Source organism: Leucopleurus acutus (assembly GCF_964270905.1).
Source record: "Leucopleurus acutus genome assembly, chromosome: 9".
Taxonomy (NCBI): Eukaryota; Metazoa; Chordata; class Mammalia; order Artiodactyla; family Delphinidae; genus Leucopleurus; species Leucopleurus acutus.
The window spans coordinates 40,305,006-40,331,726 of record NC_139144.1 but is presented as its reverse complement, the minus strand read 5'-3'; the positions used below and the strand labels follow the sequence as shown (position 1 = coordinate 40,331,726).

Here is a 26,721-nt window from a genome sequence, read left to right as displayed (position 1 = left end):
CTATTGGACCCACCCATTTAATCCAGGGTAATCTATTTAAGGTCAGCTGATAAGCAGTCTTAGTTTCATCTTCAATCCTAATCCCCCTCTGCCATGTAATGTAATGTTTACAGGTTATGGAGATTAGGATATGAACATCTTTGGGGGGCCATTATTCTGCCCAACTACAGCTGGTGGGGATAGTCAAAACATGGTCACTAATTAACCATAGAAGAGGCGCCCCTTTAAAGGGAGATACAAAATGCAAATCAAAAACGTGTTGGAGCACGAAATATATAAGTTCATTAGATGTGGACCGGGTTAGGAAGGCTGGGCAACACTGGCTTAGTAGTAATATTTACTGCTCAGGAGGTGGTCTGACTGGGTGGAGAAGGCAAACACATTTATGTTGGTGCCTAGATTTTAGCCTAACAACTAAAATACTCTCAAAGTGAAAATAAATAACTTCAGATATTTCTCAGTCCAGGAGTTGGTATTTGAAGGAAAATGAAACCTCTAAAATTTATCAGCCAGCAGTTAGGAAAGATAGTCCTTTCCCTTAAATATGATACTATTGGAAGTACACCTATGCTACCAGTGGGGCGTTGTGCAAAATTACAGAGAAAGCAATTTTATACCTTTTGTTTGGGTTGTTTCTTTCACTTTTCTGATGCTTATTGACCCATCTTTCTTCATTTTCTCCTTCGACCAGAATATGAATTTCTCAGGCATCACAGATGAATGCCAGTGGTCCTAAATGTCCGTGCCTACAGAAGCCAGGCAATAAAGAAAAGGAGGCAGAGTGTGATATGTTAAGGAGTAGTGGGGCTTATGGAAAGTTAGAGTGTGCATCACATCTAAAAAGGGTACTTACTCCTCAGGTTGAGATCACTTGATTTGCGAGAAAAAGACCCCTCGTTGCTAGCTAGCTGCATTTTTATAATGAAATTTTCCAATTTTCAAACAGAGGCAATTGTTTCATATTTTAGTAGAAACATGAAAAAACATATCTGTGGGTTAAATCCAGCTGCAGAGCTCCCAGTGTGTAAACTCTGGCTAATTTTCTAGTCTTCATAAAGCTATATGCTACAAAATGTCGCTCACCATAAAGGGTAAACATAATACTGCGCTCACTTGCTTGCGAGAGGGAAAGAACTTACTCGTGTACTGAGTACAGGGTTGGACTATCCTGCTTTAAAATATGACTTGAGTTAATATTTTCAAACATTTTTCCATTTTATTTTTATAATTTTATATGAATCATAAAGGTCTTTAAATAAACTTCCTTTAGTACCAAAGCATAAATTAAGTCCTTTCGAAAACCAATTTTGATGTGGGACAGGGGTGGTAGGAAATATTTGGTTTCTGATTATCACACTAATATCATTCTGGTCATTGCTGAGAGCCTGAATAGCACGAGACGTTTATAATAATCAAATGCTGAATGCCATGTTTTAAACGTCCAAGTCGGTAAAATAAATTAACAAGCGTATTTCACTACTTTTGTGACAGAGGAAAGCCTGCAAAACACACACTCACACACATATGTAATACATATATATACATGTTTGCATATAGAGAGATGTGTACAAATTTGTTTCCCTGCTGAATTGATCTCACTGCATGTGCTCAAGTCTAAACAAGAGAAGCAAATTCTACCAGCAGGTGGAGCTTAGCTTCCATTAAAGCAGCAGATAAGTGAAAAAGATTTCAAGAGCTTGTTTGAATTCTTTGTATACCTTAGGAAAACACTGAAGTCAAAGGTAAACTAGAGTAGAACCTGACTGCAAATAGTGGGCTGGACTAACATGATGGGCCATAACCACAGACAAATGGTGGATTTACTTGCGGGAGAAGTAGGTACGGAGTTACTGAAGAGTGTGGGTCAGGAATGCAGAATGAGAACATTATTTATGCGGCTTATGAAGGGAAAGAAGATTTGGGAGGCCCGTTCAGTGTTAAGCTTGCCTCAATTCTTTGACACCTGTTACCAACATTTAATAGTCTAGATTCAAAGGGAATAGAGATGTGTAAAACATGCTATCGACTCTTAACGTGCCTAGTGGTAAGGCACTGTAAGTTCTATAATAGCGTGAAAGTATAACATAAGCATAGATGAAGAAGAAATAAATGTGTGTAAAAATATAATAATAGAGCACATCAGGCAGCAACAGCATGTTCACAGGCATAAGGCAAAAGAGCACAGCAGGGTCAGGAAATGGTAAGTGGTTTGCTGGCATATGTGGCATATGAGGCGTGACTGGCGTATACGGATGAGGTCATAAACTAAAGTGATGGCAGGAGAAATAAGGAAGTCTCGATGTGATGGATAGTTCAAAGATAGGCAGTTGCATAGGGAACAAGGTTAAGAAAAAGGGTCCAAAACTCTAAAAGCGGAAGAGCAGCAAGCCCTGGTAACATGAACTTGGAGAACAAGTCAAACTAGGGGAGAAAGTATAACCTCAGTTTTTGATTAAGTTTAACTAAATAGAAATAGTTAGATAACCAAGTGTAAAAATGTTGTTTAGGTTTTGTGCGGCTGCGCAGGAGTGCCGGCACGGGTGACTTACCCTGCGGCGGTGTGGGTTTGAGGGGGTGGCTCGCGGGGGTGAGACGTTTAGGTGCGTGGCCTCCCCACTCTCGCTGGGTGACAACACAGACCTTGGAGCCAGATTTGCTGGGTTTGTACCCCCACCCCAACATTTATGCGCTCTATGGCTTTGGGCAACTCAGGTAGCATGAATCTCATCAGCACAGAGAGAAAGCTTCACTGAAAACTCACTGCAGGACGGTGGGGGAAGCCCATTCCACAACAGCAGCAGCAGGGTTCGTGGCAAGAATCACGGCTTGCAGGCTGCCCCGGGTGGTCTCGTCTTCCTGCAGCTTGCAGTCCCTCAGGCTTAGGAGCTGTTTCAAACACACAACCTTGAGAGAGTAAGATGTTCTTCAGACTCTCTGTACCGAATCCGTGACTGAACCCAGTGAAGACCTCTATATAAACGTTTAAGATTCTGGCAGCACATGCAGAGACCTACTCTTTTAGCCACCAGCTGCTAGAGACAGCCTCGTAGACAAATTGCAACCAAATCAGCCTGTTCTAGCTGAACAGCAATTGTAGACCCTCATAATCTGACTTCATAATGGAGACTGCCACATTCACTGCCGTGTGGCTGACAGGGTCTTGGTGCTCCGGCCGGGTGTCAGGCCTGAGCATCGGGGGTGGGCGGGCCGAGTTCAGGACATTGGTCCACCAGAATCCTCCTGGCCCCACGTAATATCAATCAGCAAGAGCTCTCCCAGAGATCTCCATCTCAATGCTAAGACCCAGCTCCACTCAATGACCAGAAAGCTCCAGTGCTGGACACCCCACGCCAAACAACAGCAAGACAGGAACACAAACCCACCCATTAGCAGAGAGGCTGCCTAACCTCATACTAAGTTCAAAGACACCACAAAACACCACCGGACGTGATCCTGCCCACCAGAAGGACAAGATCCAGCCTCATCCACCAGAACACAGGCGCCAGTCCCCTCCAACAGGAAGCGTACCCAGTGGGGGCAGACACCAAACACAACAGGAACTATGAACCCGCAGCCTGCGAAAAGGAGACCCCAAACACAGTAAGTTAAGCAAAATGAGAAGACAGAGAAACACACAGCAGATGAAGGAGCAAGGTAAAAACCCACCAGACTAAACAAATGAAGAGGAAATAGGCAGTCTACCTGAAAAAGAATTCAGAGTAATGATAGTAAAGATGATCCAAAATCTTGGAAATAGAATAGACAAAATGCAAGAAACGTTTTAACAGGGACCTAGAAGAACTAAAGAGCAAACAAACAATGATAAACACCGCAATAAATGAAATTAAAAACTCTCTAGAAGGGATCAATAGCAGAATAACTGAGGCAGAAGAACAGGTAAGTGACCTGGAAGATAAAATAGTGGAAATAACTACCACAGAGCAGAATAAAGAAAAAAGAATTAAAAGAATTGAGGACAGTCTCAGAGACCTCTGGGACAACAATAAACACACCAACATTCAAATTTATAGGGGTCCCAGAAGAAGAGAAAAAAAAACGGACTGAGAAAATATTTGAAGAGATTATACTTGAAAATTTCCCTCATATGGGAAAGGAAATAGTCATCAAGTTCAGGAAGTGCAGAGAGTCTCATACAAGATAAATCCAAGGAGAAACATGCCAAGACACATATTAATCAAACTATCAAAAATTAAATACAAAGAAAAAATATTAAAAGCAGCAAGAGAAAAGCAGCAAATAACATACAAGGGAATCCCCATAAGGTTAACAGCTGATCTTTCAGCAGAAAATCTGCAAGCCAAAAGGGAGAGGCAGGACATATGTAAAGTGATGAAAGGGAAAAACCTACAAGCAAGATTACTCTACCCAGCAAGGATCTCATTCAGATTCGACGGAGAAGTTAAAACCTTTACAGACAGCAAAAGCTAAGAGAATTCAGCACCACCAAACCAGCTTTACAACAAATGCTAAAGGACTTCTCTAGGCAGGATACACAAGGGAAGGAAAAGACCTACAATAACAAACCCAAAACAATTAAGAAAATGGGAATAGGAAAATACATATCGATAACTACCTTAAAGGTAAATAGATAAAATGCTCCAACCAAAAGACATAGACTGGCTGAGAGTATACAAAAACAAGACCCATATATAGGCTGTCTACAAGAGACCGAGTTCAGACCCAGGGACACAAATAGACTGAAAGTGAAGGATGGAAAAAGATATTCCATGCAAATGGAAATCAAAAGAAAGCTGAGCAGCAATTCTCATATCAGACAAAATAGACTTTAAAATAAAGACTATTACAAGAGACAAAGAAGGACACTGCATGATAATCAAGGGATCAATCCAAGAAGATATAACAATTGTAAATATTTATGCACCCAACATAGGAGCACCTCAATACATAAGGCAAATGCTAACAGCCATAAAGAAGAAATTGAAAGTAACACAATAATAGTAGGGGACTTTTAACATCCCACTTTCATCAATGGACAATTCAACCAAAATGAAAATAAATAAGGAAACACAAGCTTTAAATGATACATTAAACAAGATGGACTTAATTGATTTTTATAGGACATTCCATCGAAAAACAGAATACACTTTCTTCTCAAGTGCTCATGGAAAATTCACTGGGCTAGATATATATTTGTATAGATATCTTGGGTCACAAATGAAGCCTTGGTAAATTTAAGAAAATTGAAATCGTATCAAGTATCTTTTCCGACCACTACGCTATGAGACTAGATATCAATTACAGGAAAAAAACCTGTAAAAAATACAAACACATGGAGGCTAAACAATATGCGACTAAATAACCAAGACGTCACTGAGGAAATCAAAAAATACCTAAAACAAATGATAATGAAAACATGACGACTCCAAACCTATGGGATGCGGCAAAAGCAGTTCTAAGAGGGAGGTTTATAGCAGTACAATCCTACCTCAAGAAACAAGAAACATCTCAAATAAAAAACCTAACCTTACACCTAAAGCAATTAGAAACAGAAGAGCAAAAAGAACCCAAAGTTAGCAGAAGGAAAGAAATCATAAAGATCAGATCAGAAAGAAATGAAGGAAACGACAGCAAAGATCACTAAAACTAAAAGATGGTTCTTTGAGAAGATAAACAAAATTAATAAACCATTAGCCAGACTCATGAAGAAAAACAGGGAGAAGACTCAAATCAATAGAATTAGAAATGAAAGAGGAGAAGTAGAAACTGACACTGCAGAAATACAAAGGATAATGAGAGATTACAGTAAGCAACTATATGCCAATAAAATGGACAACCTGGAAGAAATAGGCAAAATCTTAGAAAAGCACAACTTCTGAGACTGAAACAGGAAGAAATAGAAAATATAAACAGACCAATCACAAGCACTGAAATTGAAACTGTGATTTAAAATCTTCCAACAAACAAAAGCCCAGGACACATGGCTTCACAGGTGAATTCTATCAAACGTTTAGAGAAGAGCTAACACCTATCCTTCTCAAACTCTTCCAAAATATAGCAGAGGGAGGAACACTCCCAAACTCATTCTACGAGGCCACCATCACCCTGTTACCAAAACCAAAGAAGTCACGAAAAAAGAAAACTATAGGCCAATATCACTGATGAACATAGATGCAAAAGTCCTCAACAAAATGCTAGCAAACAGAATCCAACAGCACATGAAAAGGATCATATACCAAGATCAAGTGGGGTTTATCCCACGAATGTGAGGGTTCTTCAAAATACATAAATCAATCAATGTTATACACCATATTAACAAACTGAAGGAGAAAAACCACATGATCATCTCAATATATGCAGAAAAAGCTTTCGACAAAATTCAACACCCATTTATGATAAACACCCTGCAGAAAGTAGGCATAGAGGGAACTTACCTCAACATAATAAAGGCCATATATGACAAACCCACAGCCAATATCATTCTCAGTGTGAAAAACTGAAACCATTTCCACTAAGATCGGGAACAAGACAAGGTTGCCCACTCTCACCACTATTATTCAACACAGTTTTGGAAGTTTTAGCCACAGCAATCAGAGAAGAAAAAGAAATAAAAGGAATCCAAATGAGAAAAGAAGTACAACTGTCACTGTTTGCAGATGGCATGAAACTATACATAGAAAATCCTAAAGATGCTACCAGAAAACTACTGGAGCTAATCAATGACTTTGGTAAAGTAGCAGGATACAAAATTAATGCACAAAAATCTCTTGCATTCCTATACACTAATGATGAAAAATCTGAAAGAATAATTGATGAAACACTCCCATTTACCACTGCAACAAAAAGAATTAAATACCTAGTAATATACGTACCTAAGTAGACAAAAGACCTGTATGCAGAAAACTATAAGACACTGATGAAAGAAATTAAAGATGATACCAACAGATGGAGAGATATAGCATGTTCTTGGATTGGAAGAATCAACATTGTAAAAATGACTCTACTACCCAAAGCAATCTACAGATTCAATGCAATCCCTATCAAACTACCAATGGCATTTTTCACAGAACTAGAACAAAAAATTTCACAATTTGTATGGAAACACAAAAGATCCTGAATAGCCATAGCAATCTTGAGAAAGAAAAACAGAGCTGGAGGAATCAGGCTCCCTGACTTCAGACTATACTACAAAGTTACAGTAATCGAGACAGTATGGTACTGGCACAAAAACAGAAATACAGATCAATGGAACAGGATAGAAAGCCCAGAAATAAACCCATGCACATATGGTCACCTTATTTTTTATTTTTTTAACACCTTATTGGAGTCTAATTGCTTTACAATGGTGTCTTAGTTTCTGCTTTATAACAAAGTGAATCAGATATATATATATATATATATATATATATATATATATCTCCCCATATCTCTTCCCTCTTGCGTCTCCCTTCCTTCCACCCAGTCACCTTATTTTTTTGATAAAGGAGGCAAGAATATACAATGGAGAAAAGACAGCCTCTTCAATAAGTGGTTCAGAGAAAACTGTACAGCTACATGTAAAAGAATGAAATTAGAACACTCTGTAACACCATACACAAAAATAAACTCAAAATGGAATAAGGACCTAAATGTAAAGTCAGACACTATAAAACTCTTAGAGGAAAACATAGGCAGAACACTCTATGACATAAATCACAGCAGGATGCTTTTTGACCCACCTCCTAGAGAAATGGAAATAAAAACAAAAATAAGTAAATGTTTTTAAGAGTTTTTAAGTTAAAAACTCTTGCACAGCAAAGGAAACCATAAACAAGACAAAAAGACAACCCTCAGAATGGGAGAAAATATTTGCAAACGAAACAACTGACAAAGGATTAATCTCCAAAATGTACAAGCAGCTTATGCAGCTCAATATCAAAAAAACAAACAATCCAATACAAAAATGGGCAGAAGACCTAAATAGACATTTCTCCAAAGAAGATATACAGATTGCCAACAAACACATGAAAGGATGCTCAACATCACTAACCATTAGAGAAACGCAAATCAAAACTACAATGAGGTACTATCACACACTGGTCAGAATGGCCAACATTAAAAATCTACAAATGACAAATGCTGGAGAGGGTGTAGAAAGAAGGGAACCCTCCTACACTGCTGGTGGGAATGTAAGTTGATGCAGCCACTATGGAAAACAGTATTGAAGTTCCTCAGAAAACTAAAAATAGAATTACCATATGATCCAGCAATCCCACTCCTGGGCATATACCCAGACAAAACTGCAATTCGAAAAGATATATGCTCCCCAATGTTCACAGAACCCCTATTCACAATAGCCAAGACATGGAAACAATCTAAATGTCCATCAACATATGAATGGATAAAGAAAATGTGGTACATATATACAATGGAATATTACTCAGCCATAAAAAAGAACAAAATAATGCCATTTGCAGCAACATTGATGCAATTAGAAATTATCATACTAAGTGAAGTCAGAAAGAGAAAGACAAACACCATATGATATCACTTATATGTAGAATCTAAAGTATGACACAAATGAACCTATCTACAAGATAGAAACAAAGTCACAGACATAGAGAACAGACTTGTGTTTGCCAAGGGGGAGGGTACTGGGGGAGGGATGGAGTGGGAGGCCGGAGTTAGCAGATGTAAGCTACCGTATGTATTGATAGAACGGATAAAACAAGGTCCTACTCTATAGCACAGGGAACTATAGTCAATATCCTATAGTAAACCATAATGGAAAAGAATACTTTGAAAAGAATGTATATATATGTAAAAACAAAATAAAATAGGAATGAACTACTATATTCCCCAATCAAATCAACATTTAAAGAAAGGATACAGGGACCTGGGTCATTTTGCTAGTCTTGATTGCTGGCCTTTTAGGGACAGTGGGGACTGATGGCTGAGGATCAGAGGGGCAGTTCTGACGCCCTGGTGCTTCTTGAGACCCAGGTTCTTTGTACACCCCTGAAGCAAGAGGAACCTGAATAATGCCAGAGGTTGACTTTTATTCCAACCACACAGGACTGGGGCCTGAAATCAGGGATGAGTTGATTTTTTAAAAAATAGATATTTTTTGACACATGAATTAATAAATTGAGATTCTAACATATTACATAGGCTTCAATGGATTCTTAGAGATCCTTTGATTTATATATTCCCTCTTGCTCAGCCACGCTGTAAACTAAACTTGACAATTTATATCCCAACAGATAAAGGCTTAACTAAAGGACTGTTGATACTGCTGCTAGACAGAAATTAAATTTTATACCTGAAAGGGACCTTAGCAGATTACCATTATATTTAATGTAAGCTGGAGTTAACGAGAGGACTAAAATTTAACACTTAGCCTCAAGAAGATTTCATCTTAAAAGTGAACAGAGGTGTATAAAGAAAACATTTCAATATAAAATATAATTGGTAATGAACATGCTAAAGATAATGATACCACTAATTTAACTTTTACCATATCACTTTCCATTGCCATGATCTTCATTTGTTTCTCACCTTTCCAGAAAAAGTGTCAAAGAGAATAGGCATCCTGCCTTATCTCTTTGTAGAATGCCTTGATCTCCCTGTAGAATTTCCATGGGACCCAGAGATCCTGAACATAAGAGATGTTTAATAATTAGGGACCAGGATGTGGTCTGGTATGTAGTTCTCATGTTAATACCAGGAGATACACATCTACTGCTAATGACTAACTCTGACGGTTGGCCTGAAGCCCATAGAAGAATGAGAATCAAAACAAAAATACACAACTGAATAAATAGATTCTAAAATTTTTATCAACGTATCTATTATTAGTCATTTTTTAATTGTAATTTAGATAACATTTAGATCCTATTGATGAGAAGCCGTGTAGGGGGGAATTAAAAACTACAGGATTGTGGTCCTGCCTGTGCCACTTACAAGCTATGGGATCGTAGGATCTTCACTTGGCCTCTAGGAGCCTCAGGCTCTTTTATAAAGTATGGAAAACTGTGTTCTCAAGAAAGTTACATGAGATATGCAAAATTTATATGGCAAAGAGGAAAACACACTTAATGGTAATTACTACTGAATAACTAGGCGGTCTCCAAAATACTCTTTTACCACAATAAAGATCACAAAGGAAAAAAGCAGTCTTTTACATACTTTGTCCACTCCTGTGTTACTTTGTATAATTGTCTTCTTTAATTTATTCAAGGCTCATAACATATTTCTCCCGGGGGTGTCCCCTGGTGACACAGTGGTTAAAAATCCGCCTGCCAATGCCGGGGACACAGGTTCAATCCCTGGTCTGGGAAGATTCCACATGCCGCGGAGCAACTAAGCCCGTGAGCCACAACTACTGAGCCTGCGCTCTAGAGCCCACGAGCCACAACTACTGCAGCCTGCGTACCTAGAGCCTGCACTCCGCAACAAGAGAAGCCACTGCAATGAGAAGCCCACGCACCACAACGAAGAGTAGCCCCTGCTCGCCGCAAATAGAGAAAGCCCACGTGCAGCAATGAAGACCCAATGCAGCCAAAGAATAAATTAATAAAAATAAATTAATTTTTAAAAATATATTTCTCCCAGATAGATATGAACTATTTTCGAGGAAAACAAATGTTTTTGACAGTGTTACAAGTGGACCATGGATGAGACTAAAAAATTCAGACCTTGGGAAATGTATCAATATTCACACTATTCTGTGTTTCACAGCAAGTTAAACACAAGCATTTCTCTTGAAGAGAATGGGTGACAGCGCTATCACCCATTCTGGGGAGTGTCTAATTGTAATACAAGGAATAAGCTAAGTCCTTTGGATGGGGATATACTAGAGAGTAGACACTGCTTGCCGTATGGTCCAGGAGTAGTTGGGCCCAAACACCCAGGAATCTACAGTGCTTCTGGTAGAGAGCCAAGCGGAGACAGGCCTCCCTCCCTCTGCTTCTCTTTAGTGGTAGCACATGTCCCTGTAGCAAGAAAAACATGATCGCAGTTTCAGGGAGAGTCCAGCCTCTACCTCCTGGAACTGCATGCATCTGTGATCAAGCTCTCTGAGTGAGCTGGAAGAGCATTTAAGACCAATACTCTGAACGCAAGTACAGTCCCTCCTAGGGGGCTGCTGTGGGACACACAGGGATGCTTCAGACTGCAGACGGCCGTGCCCAGGAAAGTGGTTTTCTCATGAAGGTAATAATAGCGTGGTGACAAGATGAAAAATAAAGGGTAAAAGAAACTAAGATACTTAGTCTACAGCATGCATGAAATTGCTGGGGAGGATACTGTGATTCAGGTTAGTTTCTGACAGAAACCATAAGGGTTCATGTTTTAATTTGGGTTTAGAAAAAAAGCGTGTAAAATCATTTTCACATCACAGGCTAGTGAAGTCACCAATATTAAAGTTGTACAATCACAAAAATTGTGTTGAATCTGCATTGCCAATGAGTATTGTTAATTGTGTATAATTAAGACTATGTATTTATATGTATAAATATGTACAACATATTTTCTCTGTTTTTCCCAATTTGAGATAAACCTGGCTAAATCAGTAACACCTAATCTCTACAAGTTCTTCTTGTATGTGCATACAAAACATAAGCTTACAATGCAATTGTTTTAGAACAACTCTTTCAAGAAAATGTTGACATAAAAATATGTGTATATTGCTTTTCTCTTTCTCTACATTCTCATTCTTCCTCTATACATACACAATCAAGAAGAAATTCACAAGACATCATAATGGGGGAATTAAATTTGGGGGTCTTTCTTAAGAGAAAGGTTTACATTTAAGTTTTTTTTTTTTTTAATGAATGTATTTATTTATTTATGGCTCTGTTAAGTCTTCGTTGCTGTGCGCAGGCTTTCTCTAGTTGTGATGACCGGGGGCCACTCTTTGTCTGTGTGCGCAGGCTTCTCATTGTCGTGGCTTCTCTTGTTGCGGAGCACGGATTCTAGGCGTGCAGGCTTCAGTATTTGTGGCACTTGGGCTCCGTAGTTGTGGCTCGTGGGCTCTAGGAGCTCAGGCCCAGTAGTTGTGGCACACAGGCCTAGTTGCTCTGCGGCATGTAGGATCCTCCCGGACCAGGGCCCGAACCCGGGTCTCCTGCGTTGGCAGGCAGATCCTTAACAACTGCGTCACCAGGAAAGCCCTACATTTAAGTTTTAACTCTGGTTCAAAAGAAAAAAAAATTGAAAAGACCACAATTTTCAATTCATACACCAGAGAGTTGCAAGAAGAGAACAGTGTGTATCAAAAAGGTTCTACTGGAAAAATCCCCAACCTATCAAAGTGTCCTTTACTGTATTCACAGATTTATGCAGATGTGTAAAGAGGTTCATTCACTCTTTATTAACTGTAAAGATAGATAATTGACATTATATATATGTTGTGTACTAAAAGAATATAAAAGAGTGGCTTCAGAATTGAAGGTTTGTTTGATATTAAGCCATACTTAGAAGTTAGTAAAATAAAATTCTATCTAGGCAACACATATAGCTTTGGGAAGGAGTAATATTACGCATGACTCCATGATTAATCCAAATCTTTTAATATCCTTTAAGATTCTCAAACCAGAGCCAAGAATATTTGGTCTATAGTTGATTCTCTCTGCTATCTTTTTATAGCATATTGCACTTAATCTTAAATTCCTGATTTATGGTAGAATTTATGGATATTCCCACTGGGATACTAAAGCTCTTAATTTGTTTACATATTTTGGCTTTTTTCCAGATTTATGTGACCAGTAACTGATCCAAGAAACAAACAGGCGGAAATGTCTTTGAATAGCATTCTTTTACTATCAGGTCATACACATCTCCATTGAGTAAAACAGGCCACTGAATTCCTGAACTCGGCAGTTCAATAATACATTTTTAAAACTCAGGTGGGATGAAAGAGAATGATTTTCTATTCAAACAAGAAAAGAAAAAGGAACTATGAACTTAACAGGGTCTTAAAAACACATACACAGGATGGAAAAGGAATTCCTCCAAACTACTGAAAAAAATTAGTAACACAGATTTTATCATCTATTTCCTCCTCCTCAAAGGGATGTTTTGTTATCCACTTAGGCTGAAGAGCTTGCTTTCAATTAAATTAAGTGCTCAGATGTAAAGAATAGAAAAGGAAAAAAAGAAAAGAAAAGAAAAAGCTTTCCAGTTTCATTAGGTCCCATTTGTTTATTTTTGTTTTTATTTCCATTTCTCTAGGAGGTGAGTCAAAAAGGATCTTGCTGTGATTGACACCATAGAGTGTTCTGCCTATGTTTTCCTCTAAGAGTTTTAGAGTGTCTCTCCTTACATTTACGTATTTAATCCATTTTGAGCTTATTTTTGTGTATCGTGTTAGGGAGTGTTCTAATTTCATACTTTTACATGTACCTGTCCAGTTTGCCCAGCACCACTTATTGAAGAGGCTGTCTTTTCTCCACTGTATATTCTTGCCTCCTTTATCAAAGATAAGGTGACCATATGTGCATGGGTTTATCTCTGGGCTTTCTATCCTGTTCCACTGATCTATATTTCTGTTTTTGTGCCAGTACCAGACTGTCTTGATTACTGTAGCTTCGTAGTACAGTCTGAAGTCAGGAAGCCTGATTCCTCCAGCTCCGTTTTTCGTTCTCAAGATTGCTTTGGCTATTCGGGGTCTTTTGTGTTTCCATACAAATTGTGAAATTTTTTATTCTAGTTCCGTGAAAAATGCCAGTGGTAGTTTGATAGGGATTGCATTGAATCTGTAGATTGTTTTGGGTAGTATAGTCATTTTCACAATGTTAATTCTTCCAATCCAAGAACATGATATATCTCTCAATCTATTTGTATCATCTTTAATTTCTTTCATCAGTTTCTTATAATTTTCTGCATACAGGTCTTTTGTCTCCTTAGGTAGGTTTATTCCTAGATATTTTATTCTTTTTGTTGCAGTGGTAAATGGGAGTGTTTTCTTAATTTCACTTTCAGATTTTTCATCATTAGTGTATAGGAATGCCAGAGATTTCTGTGCATTAATTTTGTATCCTGCTACTTTACCAAATTCATTGATTAGCTCCAGTAGTTTTCTGGTGGCATCTTTAGGATTCTCTATGTATAGTATCATGTCATCTGCAAACAGTGACAGCTTTACTTCTTCTTTTCCAATTTGGATTCCTTTTATTTCCTTTTCTTCTCTGATTGCGGTGGCTAAAACTTCCAAAACTATATTGAATAAGAGTGGCGAGAGTGGGCAACCTTGTCTTGTTCCTGATCTTAGTGGAAATGGTTTCAGTTTTTCACCATTGAGGAGGATGTTGGCTGAGGGTTTGTCATATTTGGCCTTTATTATGTTGAGGAAAGTTCCCTCTATGCCTACTTTCTGCAGGGTTTTTATCATAAATCGGTGTTGAATTTTGTTGAAGGCTTTTTCTGCATCTATTGAGATGATCATATGGTTTTTCTCCTTCAATTTGTTAATACGGTGTATCACGTTGATTGATTTGCGTATACTGAAGAACCCTTGCATTCCTGGAATAAACCCCACTTGATCAGCGTGTATGATCATTTTACTGTGCTGTTGGACTCTGTTTGCTAGTATTTTGTTGAGGATTTTTGCATCTATGTTCATCAGTGATATTGGCCTGTAGTTTTCTTTCTTAGTGACATCTTTGTCTGGTTTTAGTATCAGGGTGATGGCGGCCTCGTAGAATGAGTTTGGGAATGTTCCTCCCTCTGCTATATTTTGGAAGAGTTTGAGAAGGATAGATGTTAGCTCTTCTCTAAATGTTTGATAGAATTCGCCTGTGAAGCCATCTGGCCCTGGGCTTTTGTTTGTTGGAAGATTTTTAATCACAGTTTTTGCACAGCAAAGGAAACCATAAACAAGACCAAAAGACAACACTCAGAATGGGAGAAAATATTTGCAAATGAAGCAACTGACAAAGGATTAATCTCCAAAATTTACAAGCAGCTCATGCAGCTCAATAACAAAAAAACAAACAACCCAATCCAAAAATGGGGAGAAGACCTAAATAGACATTTCTCCAAAGAAGATATACAGATGACCAAGAAACACATGAAAGAATGCTCACCATCATTAATCATTAGAGAAATGAAAATCAAAACTACAATGAGATATCATCTCACACCAGTCAGAATGGCCATCATCAAAAAATCTAGAAACAATAAATGCTGGAGAGGCTGTGGAGAAAAGGGAACACTCTTGCACTGCTGGTGGGAATGTGAATTGGTACAGCCACTATGGAGAACAGTATGGAGGTTCCTTAAAAAACTACAAATAGAACTACCATATGACCCGGCAATCCAACTACTGGGCATATACCCTGAGAAGACCATAATTCAAAAAGAGTCATGTACCAAAATGTTCATTGCAGCTCTATTTACAATAGCCCGGAGATGGAAACAACCTAAGTGTCCATCATCTGATGAATGGATAAAGAAGATGTGGCACATATATACAATGGAATATTACTCAGCCATAAAAAGAAACAAAATTGAGCTATTTGTAATGAGGTGGATGGACCTAGAGTCTGTCATAGTCAGAAAGAGAAAGACAAATACTGTATGCTAACACATATATATGGAATTTAAGAAAAAAAAATGTCATGAAGAACCTAGGGGTAAGACAGGAATAAAGACAAAGACCTACTAGAGAATGGACTTGAGGATATGGGGAGGGGGAAGGGTAAGCTGGGACAAAGTGAGAGAGTGGCATCGACATATATACACTACCAAATGTAAAACAGATAGCTAGTGGGAAGCAGCGGCATAGCACAGGGAGATCAGCTCGGTGCTTTGTGACCAACTAGAGGGGTGGGATAGGGAGGGTGGGATGGAGGGAGACGCAAGAGGGAAGAGATATGGGAACATATGTATATGTATCACTGATTCACTTTGTTATAAAGCAGAAACTAACACACCATTGTAAAGCAATTATACCCCAATAAAGAATTTTAAAAAAATTGGAATTGCACATAATTTTCACAAGTCACAAAACCTTCTTTTTTAACCACTGAAAATGTAAAAACTTCACTAACAAATAAACCCAATTTAAAAATGAAAAAAAAAAAAGAAGTTGTGGCACATATATACAATGGAATATTACTCAGCCATAAAAAGAAATGAAATTGAGTTATTTGTAGTGAGGTGGATGGACCTAGAGTCTGTCAAACAGAGTGATGTAAGCCAGAAAGAGAAAGACAAATACCGTATGCTAACACATATATATGGAATCTAAGGGGGAAAAAATGTCATGAAGAACCTAGGCGTAAGACAGGAATAAAGACACAGACCTACTTGAGCATGGACTTGTGGATATGGGGAGGGGGAAGGGTAAGCTGTGACAAAGTGAGAGAGTGGCATGGACATATATACACTACCAAACGTAAAATAGATAGCTAGTGGGAAGTAGCCGCATAGCACAGGGAGGTCAGCTTGGTGCTTTGTGACCACCTAGAGGGGTGGGATAGGGAGGGTGGGTGGGAGGGAAGTGATATGGGAACATATGTTTATGTATAACTCATTCCCTTTGTTATAAAGCAGAAACTAACACACCCTTGTAACGCAGTTATACTCCAATAAAGATGTTAAAAAAATAAAAAGATAAGAAAAAGCTGACATACCAACCAACCAACCAATTTCAATAGCCCATTTTATAATGAGGTAGAACAAAGAACAAAATGGATAGCTCCAAAATGGGAAAGCTCCAGGAACCTCATTTAATCTACTAGATGCTTTCCCAAACCTCATCCAAATAACCCAATTATTACAGTCCACATACTAGTGGAAATTCTTACAAAATTGGCCTCCATGTGAAATCTCAAATCATGTTTCCACTCAGGTCAAAAAGATCACTAGGATTGCCTTGTGGAAGCTTTTGCCGCTGGCTTAACTGCAATTTTGCAAAATGGAAAATGAGGGAATGCATCCAGGTAAAATTCTGGATGCAGATTTTAATCAGATTTTTTTAAAACCTCAAGTAAAGAACAGTCCCTCCTAGTTGTAATCCAATTTCCTGAAACAGTATCCAAGGTAAAATCAGAAATTCTGGATTTCTAGACTCAGTTTGGCTTCCAGTGTGCTGGGTGATCATGAGCCCTTAATCTCTGCATCTGCCTTTTTGTAATTGTCATACCACAAGGTTGATACAGACCTACCTCACAGAGACCCTGCAAGGATTAATTAAGGTTAAACAAGAGGAGAAAAGTGCATTAGACAATCCAGGCTTCGTCTATGCTGCTAAATAGACCCAGATGTTTTAACACCTGTTTAGATTATTTGGTAGCATCGTCACAAAGTAGAGTAATTTGCATAATGCATTTCAGCTGTAAAGACTTCTAAACAATATCCAATTACTTTTATTTTTATTCTATAGTACTTTCATTAGCAACAGAAAACCTGATTTTTTTCCTCAATACACACTAACGTGTTAAAGTCAGATTTTGTGTTTTGTGTTGCACAAATTTAGACGTGAATCTTTTTTTTTTTGCAGTACGCGGACCTCTCACTGTTGTGGCCTCTCCCGTTGCGGAGCACAGGCTCTGGACGCGCAGGCTCAGCGGCCGTGGCTCACGGGCCCAGCCACTCCGCGGCATGGGGGATCTTCCCGGACCGGGGCATGAACCCGTGTCCCCTGCATCGGTGGGCGGACTCTCAACCACTGCGCCACCAGGTAAGCCCAGACGTGAATCTTTTATCTGGTGGTGTTAATGTATATTTTAATAAAGCCTTAAAATTTAAAAAAAAAAACCTTATATAAAAGTTATTTAAGGACTCATGATAAAACCCTGCAAGATTTTTTTTAGGTTACTTTTTTTTTGCGGGGGGGTGCTGTGTTGGGTCTTGGTTTCTGTGCGAGGGCTTTCTCTAGTTGTGGCAAGCGGGGGCCACTCTTCATCGTGGTGCGCGGGCCTCTCACTATCGTGACCTCTCTCGTTGCGGAGCACAGGCTCCAGACGCGCAGGCTCAGTAGTTGTGGCTCATGGGCCTAGTTGCTCCGTGGCATGTAGGATCTTCCCAGACCAGGGCTCGAACCCGTGTCTCCTGCATTAGCAGGCAGATTCTCAACCACTGTGCCACCAGGGAGTCCTGGCAATCCAACATCATCACATGTAGTCATCAGAGTCCTTTCTCAATCTTCACAGAAAATACCATTTGTAATATTTCATTTACCTAATCAATATTTATTGAGAAAGCCAAACTGATCAATGTTATTTCACCAACTGCAAAATTCAGGTTTCAGCTCCGTGTGTTAAAAAAGAGTTCAGATTATTTATCCATTCACCGACTCAATGTCGGGCACATATTTTGTGCCAGATATTATTCTAGACAGTCACTAGAAGGTATCATATGAAGATTCAAAGTTCTTGCTTTTATATAATTTAAATTCTAATGAAGAGGCCAAACTTAGTGATGTGAGTAGTAAAGGAAATTCTTTTTAAGGAACTAATTATTAGACTGATGAGGAAATTGGAAAAAAAAGAGCTGGTTATTCGAATATTTAAGAGGACAAAACTTCTGACTGAGGAGACACTATATTTGTTTTTGGACACCAATGACAGAATAGGAAAAATCAAAATTGCATAATGAGTTTTTCAATTTACAATAACACCAGGAAAGAGTAAATCACAGCAAAGAAATGTGGAAAGTGTTTGTAAAGGCTATAATTTCCAACACAGGGTTCAGCCCACTCTTTGCTGGTGACTCAAAGTGGGACTTCTCCTTTGAATAATATTATTTGAAGTTTCAAAAAATTTATCTTTTTTGATTGAAGTATTATTGACATACAACATTATATTAGTTTCAGGTGTACAACATAATGATTCAATATTTGTAGACACTGCAAAATGATGCCACGCTATGTCTAGGTACCATCTGTAACTACCATCTGTAACTATACAATATTACAAATTCTGTGTCTTGTCGTAATTACTTTCAAGATTTACTCTCTTAGCAACTTTCAAATATGAAGACATTTTTAAAAATCGCAGGTTCTAATATTCCAGATATGAAGAGAAAAAATTCCTGGCTCTGCTCAGGTCAAGCTCATCACACTGACACCGTTCACCCCAAATTTTCCCACTGAGCAAACACTGTGAACATTCATGCTTAGGGAAGTCTCATGACAAGGGAAGACTTCATACTTCCTCCTGCCTGGGCATTTCTCTAGACCTTCCTTTCTCTTGTAAAGACAGTGAATGGATTTCAACTTCTCTCTTCAGGTCTTGTGTTGCTGAGGTGCAAATGTCTGTATGCAACTCTGGTTCATCAAGGAAGTATTTCCTTCTACTTTTTCATCTTCCACTTTTGTTATCCAAATATGCCTGATCATTCATTGCCTGAGGAAATCCCAACAACTTTAGAGCTCACAGAGATCACCATCTCTGTGAGTGATAATAACTGTATGTGAGTATCAGTCTTTGCATGTTTTACTGGCACATGCAGATCCAAGGATGTTCTAAAATATGTTTGTGTGTTGGGGGTAGCAATGCACAAAGGAAAGGAAGAGTATAGCAACACTAAAAGGTAATGGGCTTTACCCATTTTCTTTCTCTTGCTATTAACGAAAATAAAATTGAGATTCCCATCTTTGAGAGTCATTCTTTAAGGGATCTTAAAATAGTATGTTTTACAGACTCACAGACTTAGAGAACGAACTTATGGTTACCAGGGAGGAAGGATGGGGGAGGGATATATTGGGAGTTTGGAATTGATGTGTACACACTACTATATTTAAAGTAAAATGCTGTTCCATGGGGAAAAAAATAGTATGTTTTATAATATTATAATGAATCATGCTTAGGAATATAAGCTCCAAAGTTAGATAACCAAATTTGAATCACATTTTGCCCACTTGGTGCTCGAATGACTCTGTTACTCAAAGTTATTCAAAATGTATGTGCCTTAGTTTCTTCATCTTCTAAATGGAGACTGGTATACTACCTAGTACATGAAGTTATTATGGAAAAAAAAGTTATGTACATGCAAAAGTACTAAGAACAGTTTCTGGAACACAGTAATCATTCAACAAATGTTAGCTATTTCTACTATCTATTATTTTAGTAGCCCGTATGTTAACTCAATGTCATTTCAGGCCCAAAAAAGTTTAACTTCTTTTGAAAACTTTTCTATAACATTCAGGTCTATTTTCCTCCTTCAGTAACTACTAACTAGGGAAGGAGGCATCCAGAGAACCTTCTAATACTTTGGGATCATTGCCCTAACCAACAGTTCTCCTGGTAAATGTTCTGCTTTAGCAAAATGTGTGTCTCCAGATATATCCTAGACTTGTGAGAGCAAATGTACCACACACTGCCACAGATCTTCTTTCCTTGCTTACCAACTGGTGTTCGATAAAATGATTCAAAATTTAGTACTAGCAAAAAAAAAAAAAAAAAAGCCAATGAGCATTTATTGAGCTCACCTGTCTGCTGGAGACCCTGTTGATCTCAGCTGGGCTTCTGCATCCATTTGTTAATTAGCTGGAGGTCAGGTGATCCCGGCTCTCATTTTCCTTTGGGAGGCAGCAGGCCAGGCGGAGTGTGTACATCATGGTGGTGGCAGAAGTGGGAGAGAGCAAGCAGCAACATGCAGGGTCTCTTAAGCCTAGTCTCAGCGGTGCACTGCCACCTGTGACTCACTCTGTTGGTCAAAGCAGGTCACAGGATGAATCCCAAAGTCATGAAGTGGACATATATTCCGCATATGGAAACTAAATGGAGGGAAAGAATATTGCTAAACAGTAATTCAACCCACCACACCCATGCAGACATTATTAAGTGGTCACAATATTCTTTTCCACTGTGCCTAAGTATAGCTTTTATATCCTTAGCTGCCACAGTAATTGCTGGTAAACCTGCTAAATATGAGGGAAAGAGAAAAAATCTGACTGAGACTTCCGGTTTTGCAAATTTTTAATATATTTTACAGAATAATATATCTGAATCTCAAATTCTATTTTCCTCTAATGTAAAAGATCACACTTATATTTTGAGAATGTTCTATTCAGTTATTCAGTTGAGACTGAGTCAGTTTGAAAAATATGTACATATACACTAAATATCAATGACAATTGTCATTAGATTTTAAAATATCAATAATTTAGTTATCAATTACCTACATTTTGTTGTGTAAAGAGAACATTTAAAATATTTAATGGTAGTTTCTTACTTTTCATTGAAAAAGATCCATACCTTTTCAGTTTTGAAACTAAAACCATACAAGAACATCTATTAATGTTACAATGCCAAACACCAGCTACACAGCCACTTCTTGTCCACGTATTTTAAACCATATTAATAAACCCTAAAACAATATGTATTTTTCATTTATTCTGTTTATTTTTGAATTAAACTTTTAAAACAATTTCAATCTTTCTTATCTCAAACGGCTTTCTTCACATTTTAAACTATTATCGTTTTCTTGATATAGTTTCAACATTAAAATGAAGTAAAATTTACATATTTAACATAAGAAAATGTAGTACTACAACTTGATTTTTATAAAATCAATATTGTATTTATATATATATAAAACATAACATTTGATAGGTATAATTACAGATGACCCTCGAACAACACAGGGATTAAAGCCGTTGACCCTCCCAGCAGTCAAAAATCTGTGCATAATTTATAGTAAGTCTTCTGTATCCATGGTTCCTTCCTAGCTACTGCTGAAAAAAAAAACACGTATTGGACCAGTGCAATTCAAACCTGTGCTGTTCAAGGGTCAAATGTACAGTAAACTAGCATAGGAAAAGAGCGTTTTCCTGGTAAACCAATGCAAAATGCTTAAAGTGACCACAATAAGAATGGCTCTCGGTAGAATATAGGGGTCTGAGGTCTTGGTAGAATATAGGGGTCTGACTTTCATCTGTAGATGAGTCTATTTGCAAGAAGTCATCTCTCAAATTGAGCACTCTCATGAAAAAAAAAATACTACCTCTTACCAATACGTCATTAATCAAACTACCGATCGCACTGCGTTAACTTCCTAAAAAGGTTAACTTTAAATTGCATGTAATTAAGTAGCATACATTTAAAAAGAAAACAGCCTTTCCACAAAATTTGCACAGGTAGAAAGCAATTTCAGCAACCCTCAGGCATACTTAGTATAATTTTTAAAGGGATTTTGAAAAGTAAAGTGAAAATGGACAGTTTTCATGAAAGTAATTAAGTTTCCCAAAGTGGAGATGAATATATAACTGTAAAGTTGCCTCTGGATCTCTTAACAAATAAAAAAATCAATTAATTTATCTTTCCTTCCTGGCCAATAATTCTCTTCATTCCCTTTAACCTTAGCTACAATTTCTGTATGTTGGAAAGATGCTGGAAAGCCAAAAGCTTCAGGACTTTCCTCAGGTCACTGGACTGATCTGTCCCTCCTCGTCCATTCCTCCAACGCTCATTCGGAGCCTCTGGCTCATTTCCGAAGGCCTCTCTGCTGGATATCCTTTGCCTGCAATCATTGTTATAGAGGAAATGAGCTTAAAACTTATTCTCAGTGGTCCTGAGTTTAACATGTGTCTTTGGAGAAGGTAGTGAGGATCCCTGAGCCTCAATTTCCATCTAAATTGTAAAGGATGTGAGGAGATTTCTTTAAATTATTTTCAATGCTGTGAATCACTTTGTAAACTATAAAGAAAAAAATTAAATGCCATGATGATGATGATGATGATTTCAGACATCGTCATCTTAATATTTTATTAACTAAATCTCTTAACACTAAATGTTTACAATTGCCTAGGGTAAAGGCATACTAACTGTCCCAAGATAAATTCTTGTCTGGCATAATATTCCCTTCTGTTGAAATCTAAGGTAACTCAGTCAGCACTCAATAGATACAGTGATGCTTGTGCCAGAGACTGCCTAGTTTCCCATCACGTACCTAAAGGCACTGATTTTCTCCTTAAAATCTTCGTAACTTTTCCCCTTTTGCCTTTATGAGCACATTTCAAATTCTTAAAACATTTCCACCTGAAGATGTCAAAACACACACCTATGACCTTTTACAACGTAGCCAACCTGCCTTAACGACAACAGACATTCTAACCAAAATCCACACACTGCCCATATATTTCCACCCTCAAGATTTTTAATTAAATGATTTATTTTATATTTCTTAACATCCCTAGAGAAAGAGAGAAAAAGTGGCGAGCCCAGGAATTGAGATCTAAGCCTACATTCATTCAAACAACACATTTCATTTAGGAGAATGAATTGCAATAATTACTTCATTTCCTCTATATTCTACTCACTATTATTTAAATGTAAAATATAAACTCTCCTACTATTATGGATACTTGAGAAATGAAGGCAAAATCACCCAACATGTTAAGAAGAGACTGCACAAGGTAGATATTTTGTAGTCTATCTTTTTTTTTTTTTTTTTTTTTTTTTTGCCGTACGCGGGCCTCGCACCGTTGTGGCCTCTCCCGTTGTGGAGCACAGGCTCCGGACGCGCAGGCTCAGCAGCCATGGCTGACGGGCCCAGCCGCTCCGCGGCATGTGGGATCTTCCCGGACCGGGGCACGAACCCATGTCCCCTGCATCGGCAGGCGGACTCTCAACCGCTGCGCCACCAGGCAAGCCCTCATAGTCTATCTTTAACTGAAAACATTTCATGCAATTTTTATAGTTCCCATGAAATGAAAACATTTCATGCAATTTTTATAGCTTAGGCTATAATTTTTATAGCCTAAGCCCTGGCATAATCTGATCTATGTGTTTTTATGAAGTGTATATATAGAATAAAAGGCATCTCTAATGACTGGATTGACAAAACTGTAAAATATAAGGTAAGGGAAAAATCATCAATATTTAAGATGTATATACCAGTGGAAATTTGAAAGAATAAGAACTCGATTTAAAAAGGCAGCAGTTATCCGTATCAAAAGAAAATTATTTTATGTACAATGGACTCTCTTCCTTTTAGAAGAAGACTAACTTAAGATTGACCAAAATAACGTCACTTTCATGAAGCTTTCCAGTCTTCTTTTAAAGTTATTCAGAAAAATCAGAAGCCTTTAAAAATAATGTAAGCCAAAACTATATTTCATAAACCAAGGAAAACATACAATTTTAAAACATTAGAAAAGCAGGAGATTACATCTCCTTTAGAGATCTAGGGTAATGTGAGGCTAATGGTACAGATACTCAAACCAGAGTTCACTGCTATCTCCTCTTTTTTTTTAAGGTGTGAAAAATTGGAATGCAATTCAAAATAACCCATGGAGAGAGGATAATGTTAGAATTAACAATACTCATTAATCTTATTTATTAGTTTCATTATAGTGTGATTTACTAATTAACAGAGAGATAATAGTCGACATTTCCTAAATTCTCATTCCTTGGAGAATTAGCTGACTCATCATTATTTCTATTTTACCTTTCATGCCTTTGTGAAAAGGCACACATTCTTTATGTGAAGGCTATTATTTTCCACTTATCTGCTCTTTTCCGGTTTAAGCAATTTATATTTGACATGCATAAAAAGTTTTCAAGTTCACCTAAGCATCACATCCTCCAAATTATAAAAGACATAAAATACAACTTAAACTTTCTACCATATACAATTCAGAGAGAAGCACAAAAGAGATACTTAGGTAAATGTTTCTAAGAACACAGTAGGTAATTTTCTTCATGTTCTTTATGCTACCAGTAGTTGACCAATGAGTCCGGAATTTCTTTCTTTGATTAAGGCAGCAATAATGGTGGCACCTTGCCTTAAACTTTCCTGTAGCTTCTGTTCATCCTGAAAGAAAAGATAAAACAATAATTATTTTAGAAAGAAAAGGTATCAACACATTAAATTTAATAAGGACCTACTTTTCTTTTTTAAAAAAATTTATTTTTGAAAAACTTTATAAACATAAATACATTGTATAAGTTTAAGGTGTACAATGTGATGATGTGATATACATATATACAGCAAAATTATTACTAAAGTAGGGTTAGTTATCACACCCATCATCTCATATAGTTACTATTTTTTGGAAGGGGGGTGAGAACATTTAAGATCTACTCTCTCAGGAACTTTGAAGTATACAATACAGTACTGTTAACTATAGTCACCATCTGTACATTAAGTTCTCAGAACTTACCCATCTTATAAATGGAAGTTTGTATCCTTTGACCAACATCTCCCCATTTCCTCCACTCCTCAGCCCCTGGCAACCACAATCACAGACTCTGTTTCTATGTGTTCAAGGAGACACTTTGCAAGGCTTGCTATTCTTTGGGCTCAGCACTGCATAGAACTCAGACCACAGCCATTGTCCCAAATAAAGGAGAAACGCTTTTATAAGCACTTTCAGTATAGAAAAAGTATCTGCTGGAAGTACCAAAAGAAGCAATGACACAATTTCAAAAGCTAATAATATGAAACAAAAGATTATTTTCCCTTAATCCAATATTGAACACCAACTTTGGCTCTTCACTTAAGTGTGAATATTTCTTTGATGATACAAGCCTTCTCTTCACCTTTTTTTTTTTTTTTTTCCTGAGGGTTCTTCAACAACAGACTTTGTTATAAACTGTGAGTACTGGTGTGGAGGAAGAAAACAAAACAAAAAACCTGCTTGTTTTTGAAGTAAAGATCAGGCAGATTTGTGAAAAGAGTTATTTCACAAGTTGCTAAAATGTGATTTTCCCTTTGAAATCATATTTCCCTATGAAATTCTGTTTTTTCTAATTATTTAGGCTTCTTGAAGGTATGAGGGGATGATAAGATGAAGGGAAAATGAAATAGGAAACAGAGTTAATATGTTAAATCCTTGGGTTATGAATTCTGCTAGGCTCAAAAAGAGGGATCTGGTAACCAATTTCTACACTTCGGCATCGTCCGTAATGCCTTATCCCAACATTCAGTACATCACTGGGACCCATTGTTTCTACCTCCTTAACGTTTCTTGAATCCATATACTCCACTCAAACTGCCACTGCCAGCATAATACCTCTGGCCCTGAATTACCGAAACAATCTCATAGTCTCTCTGAAGTCTGTCCTCTTCTATCCTATTTCCCACACAGCAATGAAAATACTGATTTTAAATAATAAAAATCTGATCACATCATTATCCCGCATAGAATCTTTTGAAGGCTATCTTTAAACTTCAGGATCAAGTATTAACCCTTTACCTGGAAGGTCTTTTATCCTTCCAGCCTCTTCTTACCATTCCCTTAAAATCACTCAGTTCTCCAAGCCATGTAGAACTGTTTAAGATTGCCCAATCTGGGCTTCCCTGGTGGCGCAGTGGTTGCGAGTCCGCCTGCCGATGCAGGGGACACGGGTTGGTGCCCCGGTCTGGTAAGATCCTACGTGCTGCGGAGAGGCTGGGCCCGTGAGCCATGGCTGCTGAGCCTGCACGTCCGGAGCCTGTGCTCAGCGACGGGAGAGGCCACAGCAGTGAGAGGCCCGCGTACTGCCCAAAAAAAAAAAAAAGAAGATTGCCCAATCAAGCCATTTTTCAAGGTTCCCTTTGCACCAGCTAATCCCTTTGCCAGAAAAGCTGTCTCACTCCCTCTCCTGGCCTAGCTTACCCTAGTTACTCTGAGGTTCAACTCAGGTATCAGTGACTCCTGAAATCTCCGTTGACTGCTGTTCTTCAACCCAATTTGAGTGAGGTGAATCTATACACTTCCATAGCTATGAATTCCTCTAGCACACTGAATTCTTATAGTCTTTTTAGCTGGCCATCTATTCCACCAGAAGATCAGTTTCTTGATGTAGAGAATATTTTACCTTTGAATAT

The 26,721-nt window shown here is 37.9% G+C and overlaps 1 protein-coding gene and 1 long non-coding RNA gene across 2 annotated transcripts in view; both read right to left on the bottom strand.

Annotated features, from left to right (window-relative positions):
• Positions 1-253: 253 nt before the first annotated feature.
• LOC309966314 lies at positions 254-20,814 on the bottom strand. Its single transcript, XR_014326442.1, has 3 exons — positions 20,396-20,814; positions 2,762-2,886; positions 254-746 (listed from the first exon to the last, which is right to left on the bottom strand). It is a non-coding gene; the product is annotated as an uncharacterized lncRNA (long non-coding RNA).
• A 2,861-nt stretch (positions 20,815-23,675) lies between these two features.
• CRPPA (CDP-L-ribitol pyrophosphorylase A) overlaps positions 23,676-26,721 on the bottom strand; it is a gene marked incomplete at its 5' end in the record, with an annotated part of 300,046 nt that continues 297,000 nt past the window's right edge. Inside the window, one exon of the mRNA XM_082846264.1 lies at positions 23,676-24,723. Coding sequence (XP_082702390.1) covers positions 24,619-24,723 — 105 coding nt within the window. The 3' untranslated portion in view covers positions 23,676-24,618. The remainder of the gene's footprint in view (positions 24,724-26,721) is intronic.